Raw genomic sequence first — 16,191 nt, forward strand, 5'->3', positions numbered from 1 at the left:
AAAGTCATGATTTAGAAAGAAAAGGTGGGAAGTAGAGTTGGCCCAACAGATAGGGCGTCTGCCTACCACATGGGAAGTCCAGGGTTTAAACCCAGGGCCTCCTGACCCATGTGGTGAGCTGGCCCACGTGCAGTGCTGGTGCACGCAAGGAGTGTCGTGTCATGCAGAGGTGTCCCCCGTGTAGAGGATCCCCACATGCAAGGAGTGCACCCCGTAAGGAGAGCCCCCCAGCGCAAAAAAGGTACAGCCTGCCCAGGAATGGCGCCACACACACACAGTTGACGCAGCAAGATGACGCAACAAAAACGAGACACAGATTCCGGGTGCCACTTACAAGAATGCAAGCGGACACAGAAGAACACATGGCAAATGGACACAGAGCAGACAACTGGCGGGGGAGGAGATGGGAAAGGGGAGAGAAATAAATAAAAAATAAATCTTGAAAAAAAATAAGAAAGAAAAGGTGATCTTAAGGGACCTATCACTGATGCCAACTGAGGCATAAATGTAGAGTTGTGGAAGAAAGTGCAAGATAGATCAATATACAGGGATACTGAAATGGGAAAATACCAATATAATATCTGTACAGGTACAGCATGAAGAAGTGACAGTGCCCATATCTGGTATAGCAGCATATTTGCTTCTGGAGAAGACTATAATCTACTGGAATGCTGGAAAATCCCTTAGGGATCATCATCTCCCATTCTGTAGGAACATACACGAATGTGTCATAGCTAGACACAAGGTTGGAGTGTTGACCGCAGGAGTTTTCCTTTAAATGTGAAAGTGGTGCTTTGGGAAAGTTAGTTTGCTCTACAGAACGAAGAAGAAGGGAAAATTTTAGGAACAGTGTCCCCACCCAAGGGTCTTTCATAGTTAATTTTAAATTAAATGCAGTGCATGCAACACTCTGACTTGCCTCTTTGGGTTATTTGTCTTTGCACCCATGTCTGCTTATTTTCCTACTCAGTGTAGTTGATTTTGGGGTCTCTTCAGTACTGGGGCACTCACAAAACTAAGAATCCCAAAACTATGCTAGAATAACTGAAGACTTGGTCCTGTGCCTTTCATCTTCTTTCATTCTTCATCTTCTCTGAATGTGATCTCATCTAATACCCATCTAATAGTTAGTTAAAGATTAATACTTATTTCTTACATAACATTCACATACCAATGATTCCCACATTGCTATCTCCACTCAGTGCCTTTCTCAATTTTTTTATATCTGACTTGGATCTTCATGTCTGTATTTGGGCATCTTAATAATATTCTCAAGATTGATAATGCTTTAAAATGCACACTTGGTTTTTCTACATTTTAAATCTCAACAATATTCCTCATCTTATAAAAGGCACTACCCACCTGCCCATTGACTCAAGTCAAATACTTAGGAATATTCTTTGATTCCCTCTTTTTTTACCTTCCCCCACACTGGATCCATTAGTGATTCTCGTTTTTACTTTCTTTAAAATCAATCTTGATTTCATCCATTTCTCTTCATTTCCTTTGTTACCTCAAACCACTTTTCATAATTTGCAACTGCCGTCTTTATTAGTGTTTTTGTTTTGTTTTGTTTTGTTTTTCTGGCTTGTTTATTGTTTCCCTTTTCACACCTAAAATGTAACTTCAGTAAAAATAAAGGATATTTTTGTGATATCTCCTCTACCAACACCAGCCTGGTACATGGTTTAGCCATTTAATAAGGATCATTTAAGAAGGATACACTGAATCAATGAATATGTTTCTCCCCATTTTGAAGAAAGTTTTTCTTCCAGCCTTTGGGATTTGGTGCTAATAGTGACTTGCTTATATTTTACTGACTCTGCATGTTTTTCAAGGCCCCATTTAGAAAGCAACCAAATCTCTATTACTCATTTTGAATTATCTGTTTCTGCACTGATTACTGGTATCTTTTGGTTTGTTTTACATTATTGTATTATTGTGTTTTTATATATGTCCAAGAGATAAGGAACATTTATACTTGAAATTTCTTTTATATTGTTAACTTAGGGTTTTCTCTAAAGAACTCTCCCTCCCCAAGGCATTTTTGAAGCAACTGTGTTCCATACCACCCTCAATCTTCATTCATTGTTTTTTTCTTTTCTAGAAATTAAGGAAATTGACAAACATCTGCTGGGGCATTCACAAAATCAAAGAATGCCAAAGATAATGGAACAATGCTATGAACATAATGCATTTGGAAATATTGTTCGTCAGAGTAAAAGTCATTTTCCTTTAAGGTCAATTCATGATATGTTTGATATATATGGAAAAACATTGAAATTATATTTAGGTTTATCAACCAGAAAAGAAGCTGTGAAATAAAAGAGCCTGCTGAGTTTAAAGGAAATGGAAAAGCCTTTTTCCATGTTAATCCTGAGCACACTTCTACTGAAAATAAATTCGTTGAAAGTAGAAAATCAGTCAGCACTAAGTCACAACTTATTAAACATCAGAAAACTCACACAATAGAGAAAACCCTTGAATGGATTGAATGTGGGAAAGCCTTCATCAAGAAGTCTCAGCTCACTGAACATAAGAGAATTCATATAGGAAAGAAAGTCCATGGGTACAGTATATGTGGGAAAAACTTTTCCTACAAGTTCAAGAAGCTAACTGAACATCAGAGAACTCACAAAGAAGAGAAACCCCATGGATGCAGTGAATGTGGAAAAGCCTTCCTCAGGAAATCCCCGCTTACCGAACATCAGAAGACTCATACAGGAAAGAAACCTCACATATGCAATATATGTGGAAAAGCATTCTCCAGAAAGTTCAAGCTAACTGAACACCAGAGAACTCATGCAGGAGAGAAACCATATGAATGTAGTGTGTGCGGCAAAACCTTCTACGTGAAGGCAGAGCTCATTATACATCAGAGGAATGAAAGAGGAGAAAAACCCCATGGATTCAGTGAATGTGAGAAAGGTTTCTTCAGAAAATCACAGCTGATTATACATCAGAAAACTCACACAGGAGAGAAATCCTATATATGCAGTGATTGTGGAAAAGTCTTCATTCCGAAGGGCAATCTGACTATTCATCAACGAACTCATACTGGAGAAAAATCCTATGAATGCACAGAGTGTGGTAAAGCCTTCAGCGAGAAGGCTTGCCTCATAGCACGTCAGAGATTTCACACAGGAAGAACTCCTTTTGTATGTGGTAAATGTGGGAAATTCTGTTCACAGAAGTCAGGTGTCATTAGACATCAGAGAATTCACACAGGAGAGAAACCCTATGAATGTAGGGACTGTGGGAAAGCCTTTACTACAAAAACAATGCTCATTGCACATCAAAAAACTCCTACAGGAGAGAGACGGTATGACTGTAAGGAATGTGGGAAAGCTTTCTCCCATGTGTCTTGCCTTGTTAAACATAAGAAAATGCACACAAGAGAAAAACATGTAGAAAAACATGTAGTAAAGGTGGAAGGTCCTTCCACAGAGAGTCACGGCTCATTGCAAGCTAGTGAACTCACGCAGAGGAAAAGCCCTGTCAATGTAGTAACTATGTACATGCCTTCAGTGGCAACTCAGACTCATTAAATATCAGCAGGCTCCTAGCAGACAGGAATGGAGCCATTGTGCAATAACCTGTTGCCAGGTGTGCTCCTTTAGAAGCTACCAGACAATTTACCCAGGAGACAAAGCTGGTAAATGCGATGAATGTAGTAGTGCCTTCAGTGATCAATTTTATCTTATTTTATGTCAGAAAAAACACATAGGAAAACTCTGGCACAATGTCCTGGGAGCAAGCATACTATCCGTTATTTGCTGCGTAGGCCTGGCCAGGGCTGATCAGGACAAATAGGCATTCCCTCCCCGGAACCTGGGTGGGTATCCTTGGGCTGTGGCTGGGTCAATCAGTGCCCCTGCCACCAAAGCCATTTGAAAGACCCTATTGGAAACAACCCTGTGAAAGTAAGGCAAACCTGAGCTGCCTTTAAATAAAGACTATATCCCCAAGCATGTATTACATCTTTACCAAGGCCTGGGATGGAGCACTGGTGTCTGCCCCTCCTTTGTCACTTTGAATGGCTTGAATACCTGTTAGCCATAAATTCTTTTTTTCAGGAGGTACTGCAGATTGCACCCAGGACCTTGTACATGGGAAGCAGGCACTCAAACACTGAGCTATATCCACTCCCCAGTCATAAACTCTTAAACTTCCCATTGTGACTGTCATTGAAGCTACACCTGCAATCCGACACCATTGGGCTAGGGAAACATCCCTAAGGAACCCCTTGAAGGTCTCCCTGCCCCCACCCACAGACTTCCTTCCTTTGGAACTGGAATAAACTGTTTGGTTACCTTTACCAATTTCCCACCGAAAGAGCAAGACATGTTGAGTGTGGAAAAGCCTTAAGCAAAAATTTCTAGATGAGCAACTGATCTTATGAATGGTGAGATGGGAAAGCCTTCTGTGGGCTCATCATCAGTGAGCATCATAAATTAGTGAGCTCACTGCAGGTAGAAATATAATGATTGGAAAAGCCCTTACTCTAAACAGGTGCCAGAGAGTTCATACTGGGGATAAACTGTTGGAAGGCAATGACTGGCAAGATTTTCAATAGTATATTCTGCCTCATCAATTGTCAGGTGTTTAGCGGAATAAAGAAGCCCTGTAAAAATGAATGCTTAAGAGCTTTCCGTTCCATATCCTCATTTTGCCTCAGAAAACATACCTGGTGTACAACTTTTTGGACAGCATGCCTTGAACCATATTCCTATTCCTATGTTAATGATTGCATAATTTAAAGGAAGTGATGTATGCACCACTCCACTGGTTTTAAAATTATCACATTATAGTTACTTCACCCATTTTTCCTCCATTTTTTTCATTGCCCATACAGTATCCTATGATGATTTGTTCTTGCATTTCTTTGGCTCTAAAATTATTTTTTAAATATTACTTCAGACAACTAAAGTCCTTAAAAAAGAAATTAATATATTAAATTCATATACGTAACTTAATGTGTTTGGATGTGTTTTAACTTAAATCCATAAATAGAGCCAAGCATTATTCAGTTTCACCTTAGATGTGATTTTTTTTCCTGAGGGAGAGATTTCTTAAATATTCTTGTGTTTTATTAATTTAAAACAAATTTACATCGTGGTTTTTAATCTATTATCTTAGTGAGAGGAGCTTAATACTGCTACTGTTTGTGTGCCTGCTGACTCTCACTTATGGTAGCATATTTTCTTATGTGTTTTGTAATATTGGGATTGTGAGCTGAAGTTTTTTTTTTTAAGATTTATTTATTTCTCTCCCCTTCCCCCCGGCCCCCCCAGTTGTCTGCTTTCTTGTCCATTCACTGTGTGTTCTTCTGTGTCCACTTGTATTCTTGTGAGCGGCACCCGAAATCTGTGTCTCTCTTTGTTGCGTCATCTTGCTGCGTCAGCTCTCCATGTGTGTGGCACCACTCCTGGGCAGGCTGCACTGTTTTCACAATGGGTGGCTCTCCTTATGGGGTGCACTCCTTATGTGTGGGGCTCCCCTATGCGGGGGACACCCCTGCGTGACACAGCACTCCTTGAGCACATCACTGTGCATGGGCCAGCTCATCACATGGGTCAGGAGGCCCTGGGTTTGAACCCTGGACCTCCCATATGGTGGGTGGATGCTCTGTCCATTGAGCCAAATCTGCTTCCCCGAAGTTGGGTTTTATCTGCAGAAATACTCTTGAGTCCTGATGGAGCAGGCTAGTAAGATAGGGAATAGACAGATCTGGAACCTGACAGAGAGCCCACGTGGACATCAGAAACCCCCAAGAGAGCTGCTGGAGGAACCCCATCCCCAGGATTCTGCTACCTAGAACAAAGACTCCTTCCTGAGAACAAGGAAAAGCCCGGATGTTCCCTAGACACTTTTATCATTGGGTCCTCACTAAGGAATAGGTGGGTGGGGTAATCAATCCAAACACCAAACAGCTGAAACTCCCTCCCCTTCCATTAGCAAAGGGGCAGAATAATTAACGGTTTAAAAGCCAGGCACAAACCAGAGCACGGGCTCTTGCCTTGCTCTTTTTGCCTATGGATCCGTCCTGCCCCCTTTGTGTCATTTTTGCCTTTTTCCCTCTGCCACATGGCCCCACAAGTAAACCTGGGGACTTATAATCTATAATGGGGACTTGTAGCTTGTAAATAAGCCCTCTTCATCCCTTTTCATCCTCTTCTTCACTACCTAGGAACCCTGCTCTGTTATTTTCTCCCATTTCTCTTCCCGCCCTACCTGAATAAATTACTGGCCTAACTCACCCAGTGTGCTCTTGAAATTCATTTCTGCACCATAGCCAAGAACCTAGATAAAATCCAGTAACACTGGACTTATTATATGTCCCTCTAGAGAAATGCCTCTTCCAGGCATGCCACGGGTACCACAGGAGTCACATTTGACGTTATTCTTCAACTTGGGGCTCTTGGAAATGCATGTAGAATAAATTTGAACCCCAAACCTACATGATGGCATGCCCGTGGTTATGAGTTTTCAGGAGGATTTTGGTTACAGTTTTTTCCTATATCACCCTTTCTCTGAAGATATAACCTATGAAGAGACCCCACTTTATGAGGAGACTCAGTTCCCTGCCTCCCATGGACCTACACCCTCATCTTCTGTCAGCACACAGCCATTAAATCTTAGGCCACTTCATCCCCACCACTGGCAAACTAAGGGACCTCCAAAGTATTAGTGTAGCAGTTTGATATGGTTATGAATTCCAAAAATAGATATTGGATTATGTTTGTAATCTGATCTGTACCTGGGCATGACTGAGGTAGGGACTCACAGATAAAAGGCAGGGCAAAGAACAGAGTTGAGGGTTTTTGATGTTGGTGTTTGATGCTGAAGACTTAATCTAGAGCCCCAGGAAGTAAGCTCACAGAGGAAAGAGAAGCAAGCCCTAGGAAGAGAGGAACCCTGAACCCAAAGAGAAGCAAGACCCTGGAAGGGAGGAATCCAGGGAACCTAAACCCTTACAGCCATCAGCAGTCGTCTTGTTCCAACAAGTGAAAATAGACTGGTGAGGGAAGTAACTTATGCTTTGTGGCCTGGTATCTGTAGGCTCCTACCCAAAAGAAATAGCCTTTATAAAAACCAACCAATTTCTGGTATTTTGCATAAGCAGCCCTTTGGCCGACTAATACAGAATTTGGTGCTGAGGGGTGGGGAAGTGCTTTTGCAATTACTGAAATGCTGGAACCGTTTTATAAATGGGTTAGGAGTATTTTTTGGAGGAATTGTGAGATGCTTGATGGAAAAGGCCTGAATTGCCTTGCAGAGACTGTTGGTAGCAATAAGAAGCCTAAAGTTATTTTTTATAAGACCTTAGAAGGAAATAATTGTGAGATGGATGCTAAAGAGACTTTTTATGATGCCTTAGAAGTTAATGATGAAACTATTATTGGAACTGGAGGAAAGGCGATCCGTGTTTTAAAGTCACAGAGAACTTAGCAAGATTGACTCCTGGTGTTTTATGGAAGGCAGAATTTGAAAATGGTGAGCCTGGGCATTTAGCTGAAGATTTTCTAAAGTAAACCCAGAGAATGTGCCTTGTCTTCTGCTTGCAGCTTATAGCAAAATGTTAGATGAGAGAGATATGCTGAGGACTGAATTGTTGGGTACAAAGAAAACAGAAACTGATTCTGGAAATTCCAGGCCTCTGAAAATCAGGCTCCCACATGAAACTGCCCCATGGAGGACTTAACTAAACTTGGAACTTGTAAATCAGGATTGAAGATGCAGTTATCTTGAAAAGACTTGTGGAAAGTCTTACTCTCTGATGGCTTGGACCCCTGCTTCTTGCATGCTAAACCAACAAGGTATTCGAGAGAACTATGTGAACAAAACCACTGTCAGCTTGGACTAAAAGGGACATGGAAAGGAGAGATTGAAGGAGAAACGGCGTTAAGAGGAAAACCATGGAAGCTGAAATCTGAAATTAGGACATCACCTTGGGCCAAGAAGGGAACCCCACCCATGCGTACAGAGAGGATGAATTTGCCCCAGCAGTTGAAGAGGATGGATGTTCCTGTCTGATGTTCTGGAAGAGTTTTGCTGCCTCAGAATACAGAGAGGGTGGGGCACATTCCCCAAGGATTAGAGCAGTTAAGGTCAGCACCCCACAGGTCTGAGAAGGGTGGACCTGTCCCCCATGGATTAGGGAAGGCCAGGTGATCAACTCGTTGCTCTGTGAGGGTTGAGCCTGTTTGCCAAAGGTTGGGGGGAATGTTGTCTTCATGACACTGTACTAGGGTAGTTGAGACTAACCCAAAGTTTGGGTAAGGTGTGGCAATCACCCCAACACTCTTGGAGGGTGAGGTCTGGAGCTTGGTTGACACCCAGATGCTTGATGAGGGTGGAACCAAGAAAATGGCTATTGGGCAAGCCTATGGAAAGGGTGGGCTCCCATAAATCCCCAAGGAGAAGAAACCATCTTAAGGATAACTCTCAAACTTTGAAATCAAACAGAGGATTCCTTGCAGGTCTACTGAACTGTAGAGATACTGGGACTCATGTTTCCCTCCCAATTTCTCCTTATTGTAAAGAAAATGTTTAACCTTTGTCCTTTTGTGTATTGGAAGCAGATGAATTGTTTTGTAAGTTTCAGAAATCAATAGCAGACAGGACTTTGCCCCAAGACAAACTGTATTTCTTTAAATTGATTGTGATATGATTTAGTACTTGCATTGTTACTGATTTAACGTTTTTTCGAATATTGTAATGTCTTTTTGGAATTCAGAGGATGGAGTGTAGCAGTTTGATATGGTTATGAATTCCAAAAATAGATTTTGAGAAGAGAAAAAAAAAAAGATTTTGGATTATGTTTGTAATCTGATCTGTACCTGGGCATGATTGAGTTATGATTAGGGCGTTGAGTTCCCACCCCTTGGTGGGTGGGGACTCACGGATAAAAGGCATGGCACAGAAAAGAGTTGAGGGTTTTTGATGTTGGAATTTGATGCTGAAGACTTAATCTAGAGCCCCAGAAAGTAAGCTCACAGAGGAAAGAGAAGTGAGCCCCAGGAAGAGAGGAACCTTGAACCCAGAGAGAAGCAAGACCCTGGAAGGGAGGAACCCAGGAAACCTGAACCCTCACAGACATCGGCAGACATCTTGCTCCAACAAGTGAAAATAGACTTTGGCGAGGGAAGAAACTTACGCTTTATGTCCTGGTATCTGTAGGCTTCTACCCCAAATAAATACCCTTTATAAGAACCAACCTGGGAAGCAGACATGGCTCAACTGATAAAGGGTCCTCCTGCCTCCTGGCCTGTGTGGTGAGCTGACCCATGTGGAGTGCTACCACACGCAAAGAGTGCCATGCCACACAGGGGTGTCCCCCATGTAGGGGAGCCCCACACACAAAGGAGTATACCCCACATTGAGCCGCCCCATGTGAACAAAGCACAGCCCACCCAGGAGTGGTGCCACACACACGGAGAGGTGACGCAGCAAGATGACACAACAAAAAGAGACACAGATTCCCAGTGCCGCCAAGAATGCAAGCGGACACAGAAGAACACACAGCAAATGGACACAGAGACCAGACAATGGGAGAGGGGGGAAGGGGAGAGAAATAAATAAAAATAAATCTTAAAAAAAAAAAAATGAACCATCCAATTTCTGACATTTTGCATCAACATGCCTTTGGCTGACTAATAAAGTTAGCATCTGCTTTTTTATCTGATTTTGACATCTTGACCTTTTAGCCACTGGGGATTTTGCTTAATTTAATGAGGACTTAACTATATATACAAAAAAGAATTTTTTCATATTTTAGCTAACACTCCCAGTATTTTGCCATGGGTGTTTTCCAAAGAGAAGTCCTTTGGCTTGGATTTCTAAAACCTCCAGCTTCAAGTCTGATTATTGGTGTATACATACACAAATGAGCAAAGGTGAGTATTTCCATTTGAGAAATAGAGCATAAGCAAATAAAAGTTTAGGGAATACCAGTTCTGTAGTGACAAGGCTCATGTGTTATGAAGGAGATGAGGCTGAAAGGGTAGTTGTATCCTGACTGTGGAGTTTCAAATACCAGTCTGTTGTGCTTGGACTTTGTAGAGAGTACCTAAACTCTAAAATTTTGGTTTTCACACCTGGTTCTCTGACTACATAGCCATGATTGTTTTAATTAAGGGCTGTCTTGCACAGTCAACATCTCAAATAGATGTTCTCATGAGAAGAGTACCTTCATTCCCTGGGACTTGGAAACCATGCTGGTCAGATTCTCTTGTTTCTCAACACCAGCCTGAGGCTCATTGTGGCGGGAAATGGGTTTTTGCTTTGTGCTGCCTTCTCCTAAACCCCCTGTTGTCCTGAGGTGGACTGTTCCCAGTCACTTCACCGTAGGGCCTCAGTCTGCCAGAGTGAGCAGTGGAAATACCTTAGATGTGATTTTTTCAATTTTCTAGTAGGGAAATGTGGTCTGCAAAATAGTGAACTGAAAGTCCAAAGATAGTTTTTTAAAACCTGTACATTAAATATCAAAATCCATCTTATCATACCTTATTTGAGAATTTTTAAAAACAAGAAGAAAAATCAGTAAGGTAGTCAATTTGAACATGAATTAAGGTGACTTGCTTCCAACCCAGTTCCCCTCTCCCCTCATCATTCAAAGTATTATTTTCAGAATCCTGGACTACAAAGTTCTAACCTCCAGAATAACCTATCCACCTGCACTCTTCCACATGGGGTAGTTTCCTGCTTAACACTATCCTTGGCCTTCCTGATGGAACCACGCCACCATTCTTCCTGATATCTATTCCTGTTAATTTCTCAAACTAGGTCTTCCATGTCCTGGTAGTGCCTGAGGAAGAGAATAGTAGGGCTTCATAGAAGTGTCAAAACTGGCCTGGAATCTCCTACTCCACAGAGTGCTGAAGAGATTGCATCAGAACAGGAATAGGCAAAGGAACCCTAGAAGGGTTGGCTCAATCTTTTTTTTTTTTTTTAAGGTTTATTTATTTCTCCCCATTCCCTTGTTCTTCAGTTGCTATGTCTGTTCTAGACTTCCTTGTTTCTTTAGAAGGATCAGGAGCTAAACCCGGGACTTCCGATATGGGAGGGAGGTGCTTAATCACTTGAGCCACCTCTGCTCCCTGCTTTGTTGTGTCTCATCACGTTTTTCCTTCCCACTCTCTTGTTGCGTCAGCTCGCCACGCCTGCTGCATCCGCTCACTGTCTTCTTTAATGAGGTACTGTGAACCTCCGCTCCCTGCTTTTGTTGTCTCTCATTGTGTTTTTTCTTCTCGTGTCTCCTGTGTCAGCTTGCCACGCCTGCCCATCACACCAGTTCACTGTCTTCTTTAGGAGGCACCAGGATCCTTACCAGCGACCTCCCATGTGGTAGGTAGGTGGGAGCCCAGTCACCTAAGCCACATCCACTTCCTGGTTCAGTCGATTTTTAGATCAGACTACAACAGACTTTTAGCCAATCTGTCAAGTATTTTCAGAGACTTATCTGTATAATTATTGAACAGTGGTTGGGGGAATGTCAGTAGGGACTGGCACAAAACTAAGGCCAGGATAAGGCTCAGGCTCAAGCCAAGTCTGCTGCTGGAAAACTGATATTTGAGTAAGGGCATCAGTCAGAGGGAGAAGCTAGGGTGAAGAGCTGACAGACCAGGAATCTTAGTGGGATTCTAATCAGAGTGATTGCATGTTGTTGATGTATTCCTATTTTCCTTTAAAAAAAAAAAAATCAATTTAGACACTTGGAAAGAACATCTTCACTGTTTTCTTAATGATTTTTGACAATGGATATGTAATATAGAGAGATCTTGAGTAAGGTACAATCACCACTACCATGTCTCAGTTTCCATACAAAGCACATTACAACAAATATCAAATCCCTCAACTTAAGCTCCTGAGTATAATAAGGACTTCAGTGTTAAGTTATAGACTGTAAGAATTAAACTGTAAGCTTCATGAGGGCAGGGAACTTATCTTGTTTACCCCTTATACAAGATGTCTAGAAAATTGTCTGCCTTAGAGTAAGCTCTGAGTACCCACAGTTAGGATGACTGAATCTTATCCAATACCAATCTGGTTCCTGGCTTTTACTTTAAATTAAACTCATTCTCGTTTATATAGTAAAAAAAAAAAAAAAAAAAGCAAGACTCAAAAAGATCAAACTGTTTCCAAATAACTTATTTGTATCTCAGAACATAGTGATATAAAATATCCAGGTACTTTCCCTCACCACATTGCACCCACCCCAACCCCTGCCCGTGTAAAATTCATAATGTCTGTAGTGATTTTGCCCAACGTCAATGTCAGAAGGAACAGTTCCCATATGCCCTCACGACAGTCACCAGCCATAAATCCAAGGGTTCCCAGGATCACCCTCACTTCAGACCAGCTGGCCACAAAGTTAGGAGTTCTCTTAGGTTCAATAAGTCACTAGAATGACAATTCAATTAAGTGCTGTACTTATTATTATAGTTTTATTAAAAGAAAGGAAAAGAAAAAAGAAAAAAAATAAAAATAAAATAAAAGAAAGGATACCAGCCAGAGGAAGAGATGCAGCAGGTGAATGGTGGTTACACCATATATATACACACATGTGCACAAGTGCAAGTAAAACTGGTGGCATCTGAATGAATTCTGAGGATTATACCAATGTCGTTTTTCTGGTTTTTATGTTTTACTATTGTTCTGTAAATTGTTGCCATTAGAGGACACTGAGTAAAGGGTGCATGGGACCTCTGCGCTATTTTTGTGACTTCCTGTAAATCCACAATTATTTCAAAGGAAAACATTTTTTACAAAGTGTTTTTTAAAAGAGATGATTTCCTTTCTTAAATTACCTTCAATGACTTAAAAAACTCCCCTAATTTTGGACATTGGACCTTACCTCGTTGATATGTCTGCACAGTGGGCAATTTTTTCCTTAATATATATTTCTGGTGGCAGAATTTCTCAGTTAATGTGCTTTCTCCTATTGCATTTTATTTATTTTTATTTTATTATTATTATTTTAGGAGGTACCAGGTATTGAACCCAGGACTTTGTCACATGGAAAGCAGGCCCTCAACCACTGAGCTACATCCACTCCCCTCATAATGAATTTTAATACACATTTTATTCTAGACAGTTTCGACCATTTATACACCCTCCAGAAGTGTATGGAAATAAAATTTTCCCAGCAACAATGGAAACTCTGGGTTTGCTACTGTTTTAAATCTGATTAATATTTTGCTTCTTTAAAAATTTCTTGTACATTGGACCTTTTATTGGATGGGCAGCCATATGTGAGTTGGATTTTGAAGAATGAGGAGTTATTCCATGAAGGACCCTTTTTTTTAACAAATCAATTTGATTGATATATATTAATAAAGCATACAATTCACCCAAAGACTACAATCAATGGTGTTTGGTATGATCACGTAGTAGTTGTTGTGCATTCATTACTTTAATCATTATTAGGGTATTTTCATTATTTCAATAATAAAAACAAAATTCTTCCTCTCAATCTTTCTATGCTTCCCCTGCTGTACATAGCTGCAATTATTTTTTTTATTAAGCAGTTTTATGGAACTATATTCACATACCATACAATCTATCCAAAGTGCAGAATCACTAGCTTTTAGTATAAACACAATGTTATCCATTCATCACCACAAAAAATCTTAGAACATTTCATTACTCCACAAAGAAAAACTCCAAACCCCTAGCAGTCCTTCCCCAGCCCTCCATAACCACTAATCTAATTCCATCTTTATAAATTGATTTATATTTACATTTTATATAAACTGAAGGTCCCTTTTGGACCTTTGTTTTCCTTCTGTAGGTGGGGATCACAACACCCTTGCAGTGAGGAGGAAATAAAATCAACGACTTCATGTGAAATATCTCGAAACAGAACGAAAAACTCCATGGAGGGTATGTTTGTGCTTATAGCTGTTTTATCTCCCACGCGCAGAATTGTGCCTGACACATAGCAGGCACTTTTATAAACATTTATTGGATGGATGGATGACTAACGCCTTTAATTCAAAGGCTCTCGGCTAATGTTTTCAAAGTCTCGGGAGTGGGTTTGGCTTTGGTAACAAGTCGGTTTAATTAATCAGTCGGGCCGCAAAGGAACAGAACACACGTTCCCTTCTGTGAGCTTCATTCTAGGCATTCTTCCCTCTTTGTGGACGGAAATCCTTGCCCGCCAGGTACCAAGTGCGGGGGCGGCGGGGGGGGGGGGGGCACGCCTCTGCGTTTATTCCGCCCCTTTTACCTGCCTGGGATCCACAGTGTCTCGCGTCCTCCCACCCCTCCTCGCACAATCAATCGTAAGAGCTTTTTCTTCCCGTTGTTTCCCCACTCTGTGACCGGCGCCGTCTCCGAACTATCTCGACTTCTCCAAACCGCAAACTGGACTCAAATGCCGCTTCTTCCACAAAGTTCCCTCCATTTAGAAGAGTTCCCCAGATCCAATCTTCCTCTCCAAGAGTCGTGGGAAGTCCCCACTGTACGGACAATAGAACTTCCTCTAAGATGGCGGCGCCCACTCGGCTTCTTCAGCCTCAAGAGCAAATTGCCTCTAAGTCCGTGACATTCTCTGCCCAACCTGCGGAGAGGTCCGAGTAAGCTTGAGCCTCTGAGAAGCTAAACAACTTGTGTAGCGCCCTTGGCTTTCAAATGGGGCGATATAGGTCGTTTTCAATTGCTTCTCGTTGCCCTATCCCTTCACGTGAAAGGAGTAAAGAGGGCGACTAGTTTACGGCAGTAGGTTGGAAGATGGTTGCTCCCAGCAACTGTCGATGAACGGGGCGTAGAAATATTGCGTCATAGAGGGGACGGTCGAAAGCCCGAGTCCTGGTCTCCGGGGATACGCCAGGTGGCTCTCGCAGGCCTCCGTTCCCACAGCTTCTGAGGCGGTTGTCTGAGGGAAAAGTGTTCAGAGGAGTAGGTTCCTTGAATCGGCCCTAGTAGTGGGGACAGAGGTCAGAGGTCAGCGGTCAGCGGCCAGGTCAGTTTTGGGTCTGGGCGTGTTTCGGGGCTAAGGAGAGCGCGTTGAGGGTTTTGTGTTCGCGAGCGCCTGGGAATCCTTGTTGGGGAAGGCGATTTGGGGGTCCCATTATTGGGGCTTCTGGTAGAGGGGGAGCTCGTGTGGCTCCGTGTGGGTTCGAGCACTTTGGAGGTCTAAGTTGGAGAGTAGTGACTGGCTGGGGGTGCTGGTGTCTGTATTGTGGTGTCCGTAGTTGAGGGAAGTGAAGGCGGGTTGGTGTTGGGGACGGCGTTTGGGAAGTTTTGTATTTATTGGTTGTCATAGTTTTACTTTTGAAGATGGGGTTGCTGGTCCTCTTCCTCCAAGTTTACTGTGTATTCATATTGAAAATTTGCCTTCAGTTTCTTTCTGACCCAGATTCTGACATCGCCATCATCCTAAAACCCCCCATACCCGAAAATAAATCTTATTAAAATTTAGTATATTTCATTTTTTAGTGTTGGGATCGGGTATGTAGACACTGATATAATTTTATACATTTTTAATTTAACATACTATCAGCCATTTTCATATTACAGACGCCCTGAGAAAATTCTTTCATTTTTTTTTTTTAATTATTTTTATTGCTGCAGTTATGTCTCCCTAGATAGGTACTTTAATTTGGATACAATTGATATATATGAAAGATCTAGGTACAGCACTTTCAGGGTGACGTGAAAGAGTTCCATTAACCCAAGTTTTTTGTTTCTTGAACCTACCGCGTTGCTTTGTAATATTTTTTTCCCCATGTGCCTTGGGCATTTCTCATTATGTTTATTCTTCATTGTTTATACTTTTGTTGTAATTGTAAATGGTGTGTGTGTGTTTTTTCTATGACCCCACACCCCTTTTTTTTGTTTCTTTCAATTTTACACGAGCAAAAATTTAAAGAAATATGTATATATATATATTTTTTGTTTTTTCACCCTATTCATGTTATTGCTAGTAGCTTCTAAATAGATTCCTTTGTTTTCTAGTTGAGCATGTTTGTCATCTGCAAATAATTTTGGCCATGTTTCAGGTGCATGGACTGCAGAGTGAGAAGAACCTGCTTCTGCTTCTGACTTGGTGAGTCAGTTTCTTCATTTATGAAAAGAGCTGTCATAATTATTTCTTTTTAGGGTTTTTATGAAACTAAGAGAGCAGATATTCTCTAAGTATGAAGTGTAGTGCCTGGCACATAGTATAGTCTGAATAAATAGTAT

General features: G+C 41.5%; 2 protein-coding genes across 10 annotated transcripts in view; both read left to right on the forward strand.

The window, feature by feature from the left end:
* Positions 1–4,971, forward strand: part of LOC101443178 (zinc finger protein 649-like) — a 44,628-nt gene extending 39,657 nt beyond the window's left edge. The window contains 2 exon segments of the mRNA XM_058279405.2: positions 2,108–2,296; positions 2,299–4,971. Of these exon segments, the coding sequence (XP_058135388.1) occupies positions 2,108–2,296; positions 2,299–3,548 (1,439 nt within the window). The 3' untranslated portion in view covers positions 3,549–4,971.
* A 1,379-nt stretch (positions 4,972–6,350) lies between these two features.
* LOC101441268 (zinc finger protein 577-like) overlaps positions 6,351–16,191 on the forward strand; it is an 81,656-nt gene continuing 71,815 nt past the window's right edge. For 7 of the 9 annotated variants that reach the window (XM_071209617.1, XM_071209613.1, XM_071209618.1 and 4 more), the window contains exons 1-2: positions 14,658–14,968; positions 16,008–16,054. The gene's annotated coding sequence lies outside the window, so the exon portion shown is untranslated. Of the gene's footprint in view, positions 13,888–14,657; positions 14,969–16,007; positions 16,055–16,191 lie in introns of those variants that run through there. The other 2 variants (XM_071209614.1, XM_071209616.1) reach the window with 1 other exon arrangement.

The sequence above is a fragment of the Dasypus novemcinctus genome, chromosome 18, assembly GCF_030445035.2.
Source record: "Dasypus novemcinctus isolate mDasNov1 chromosome 18, mDasNov1.1.hap2, whole genome shotgun sequence".
Classification (NCBI taxonomy): domain Eukaryota; kingdom Metazoa; phylum Chordata; class Mammalia; order Cingulata; family Dasypodidae; genus Dasypus; species Dasypus novemcinctus.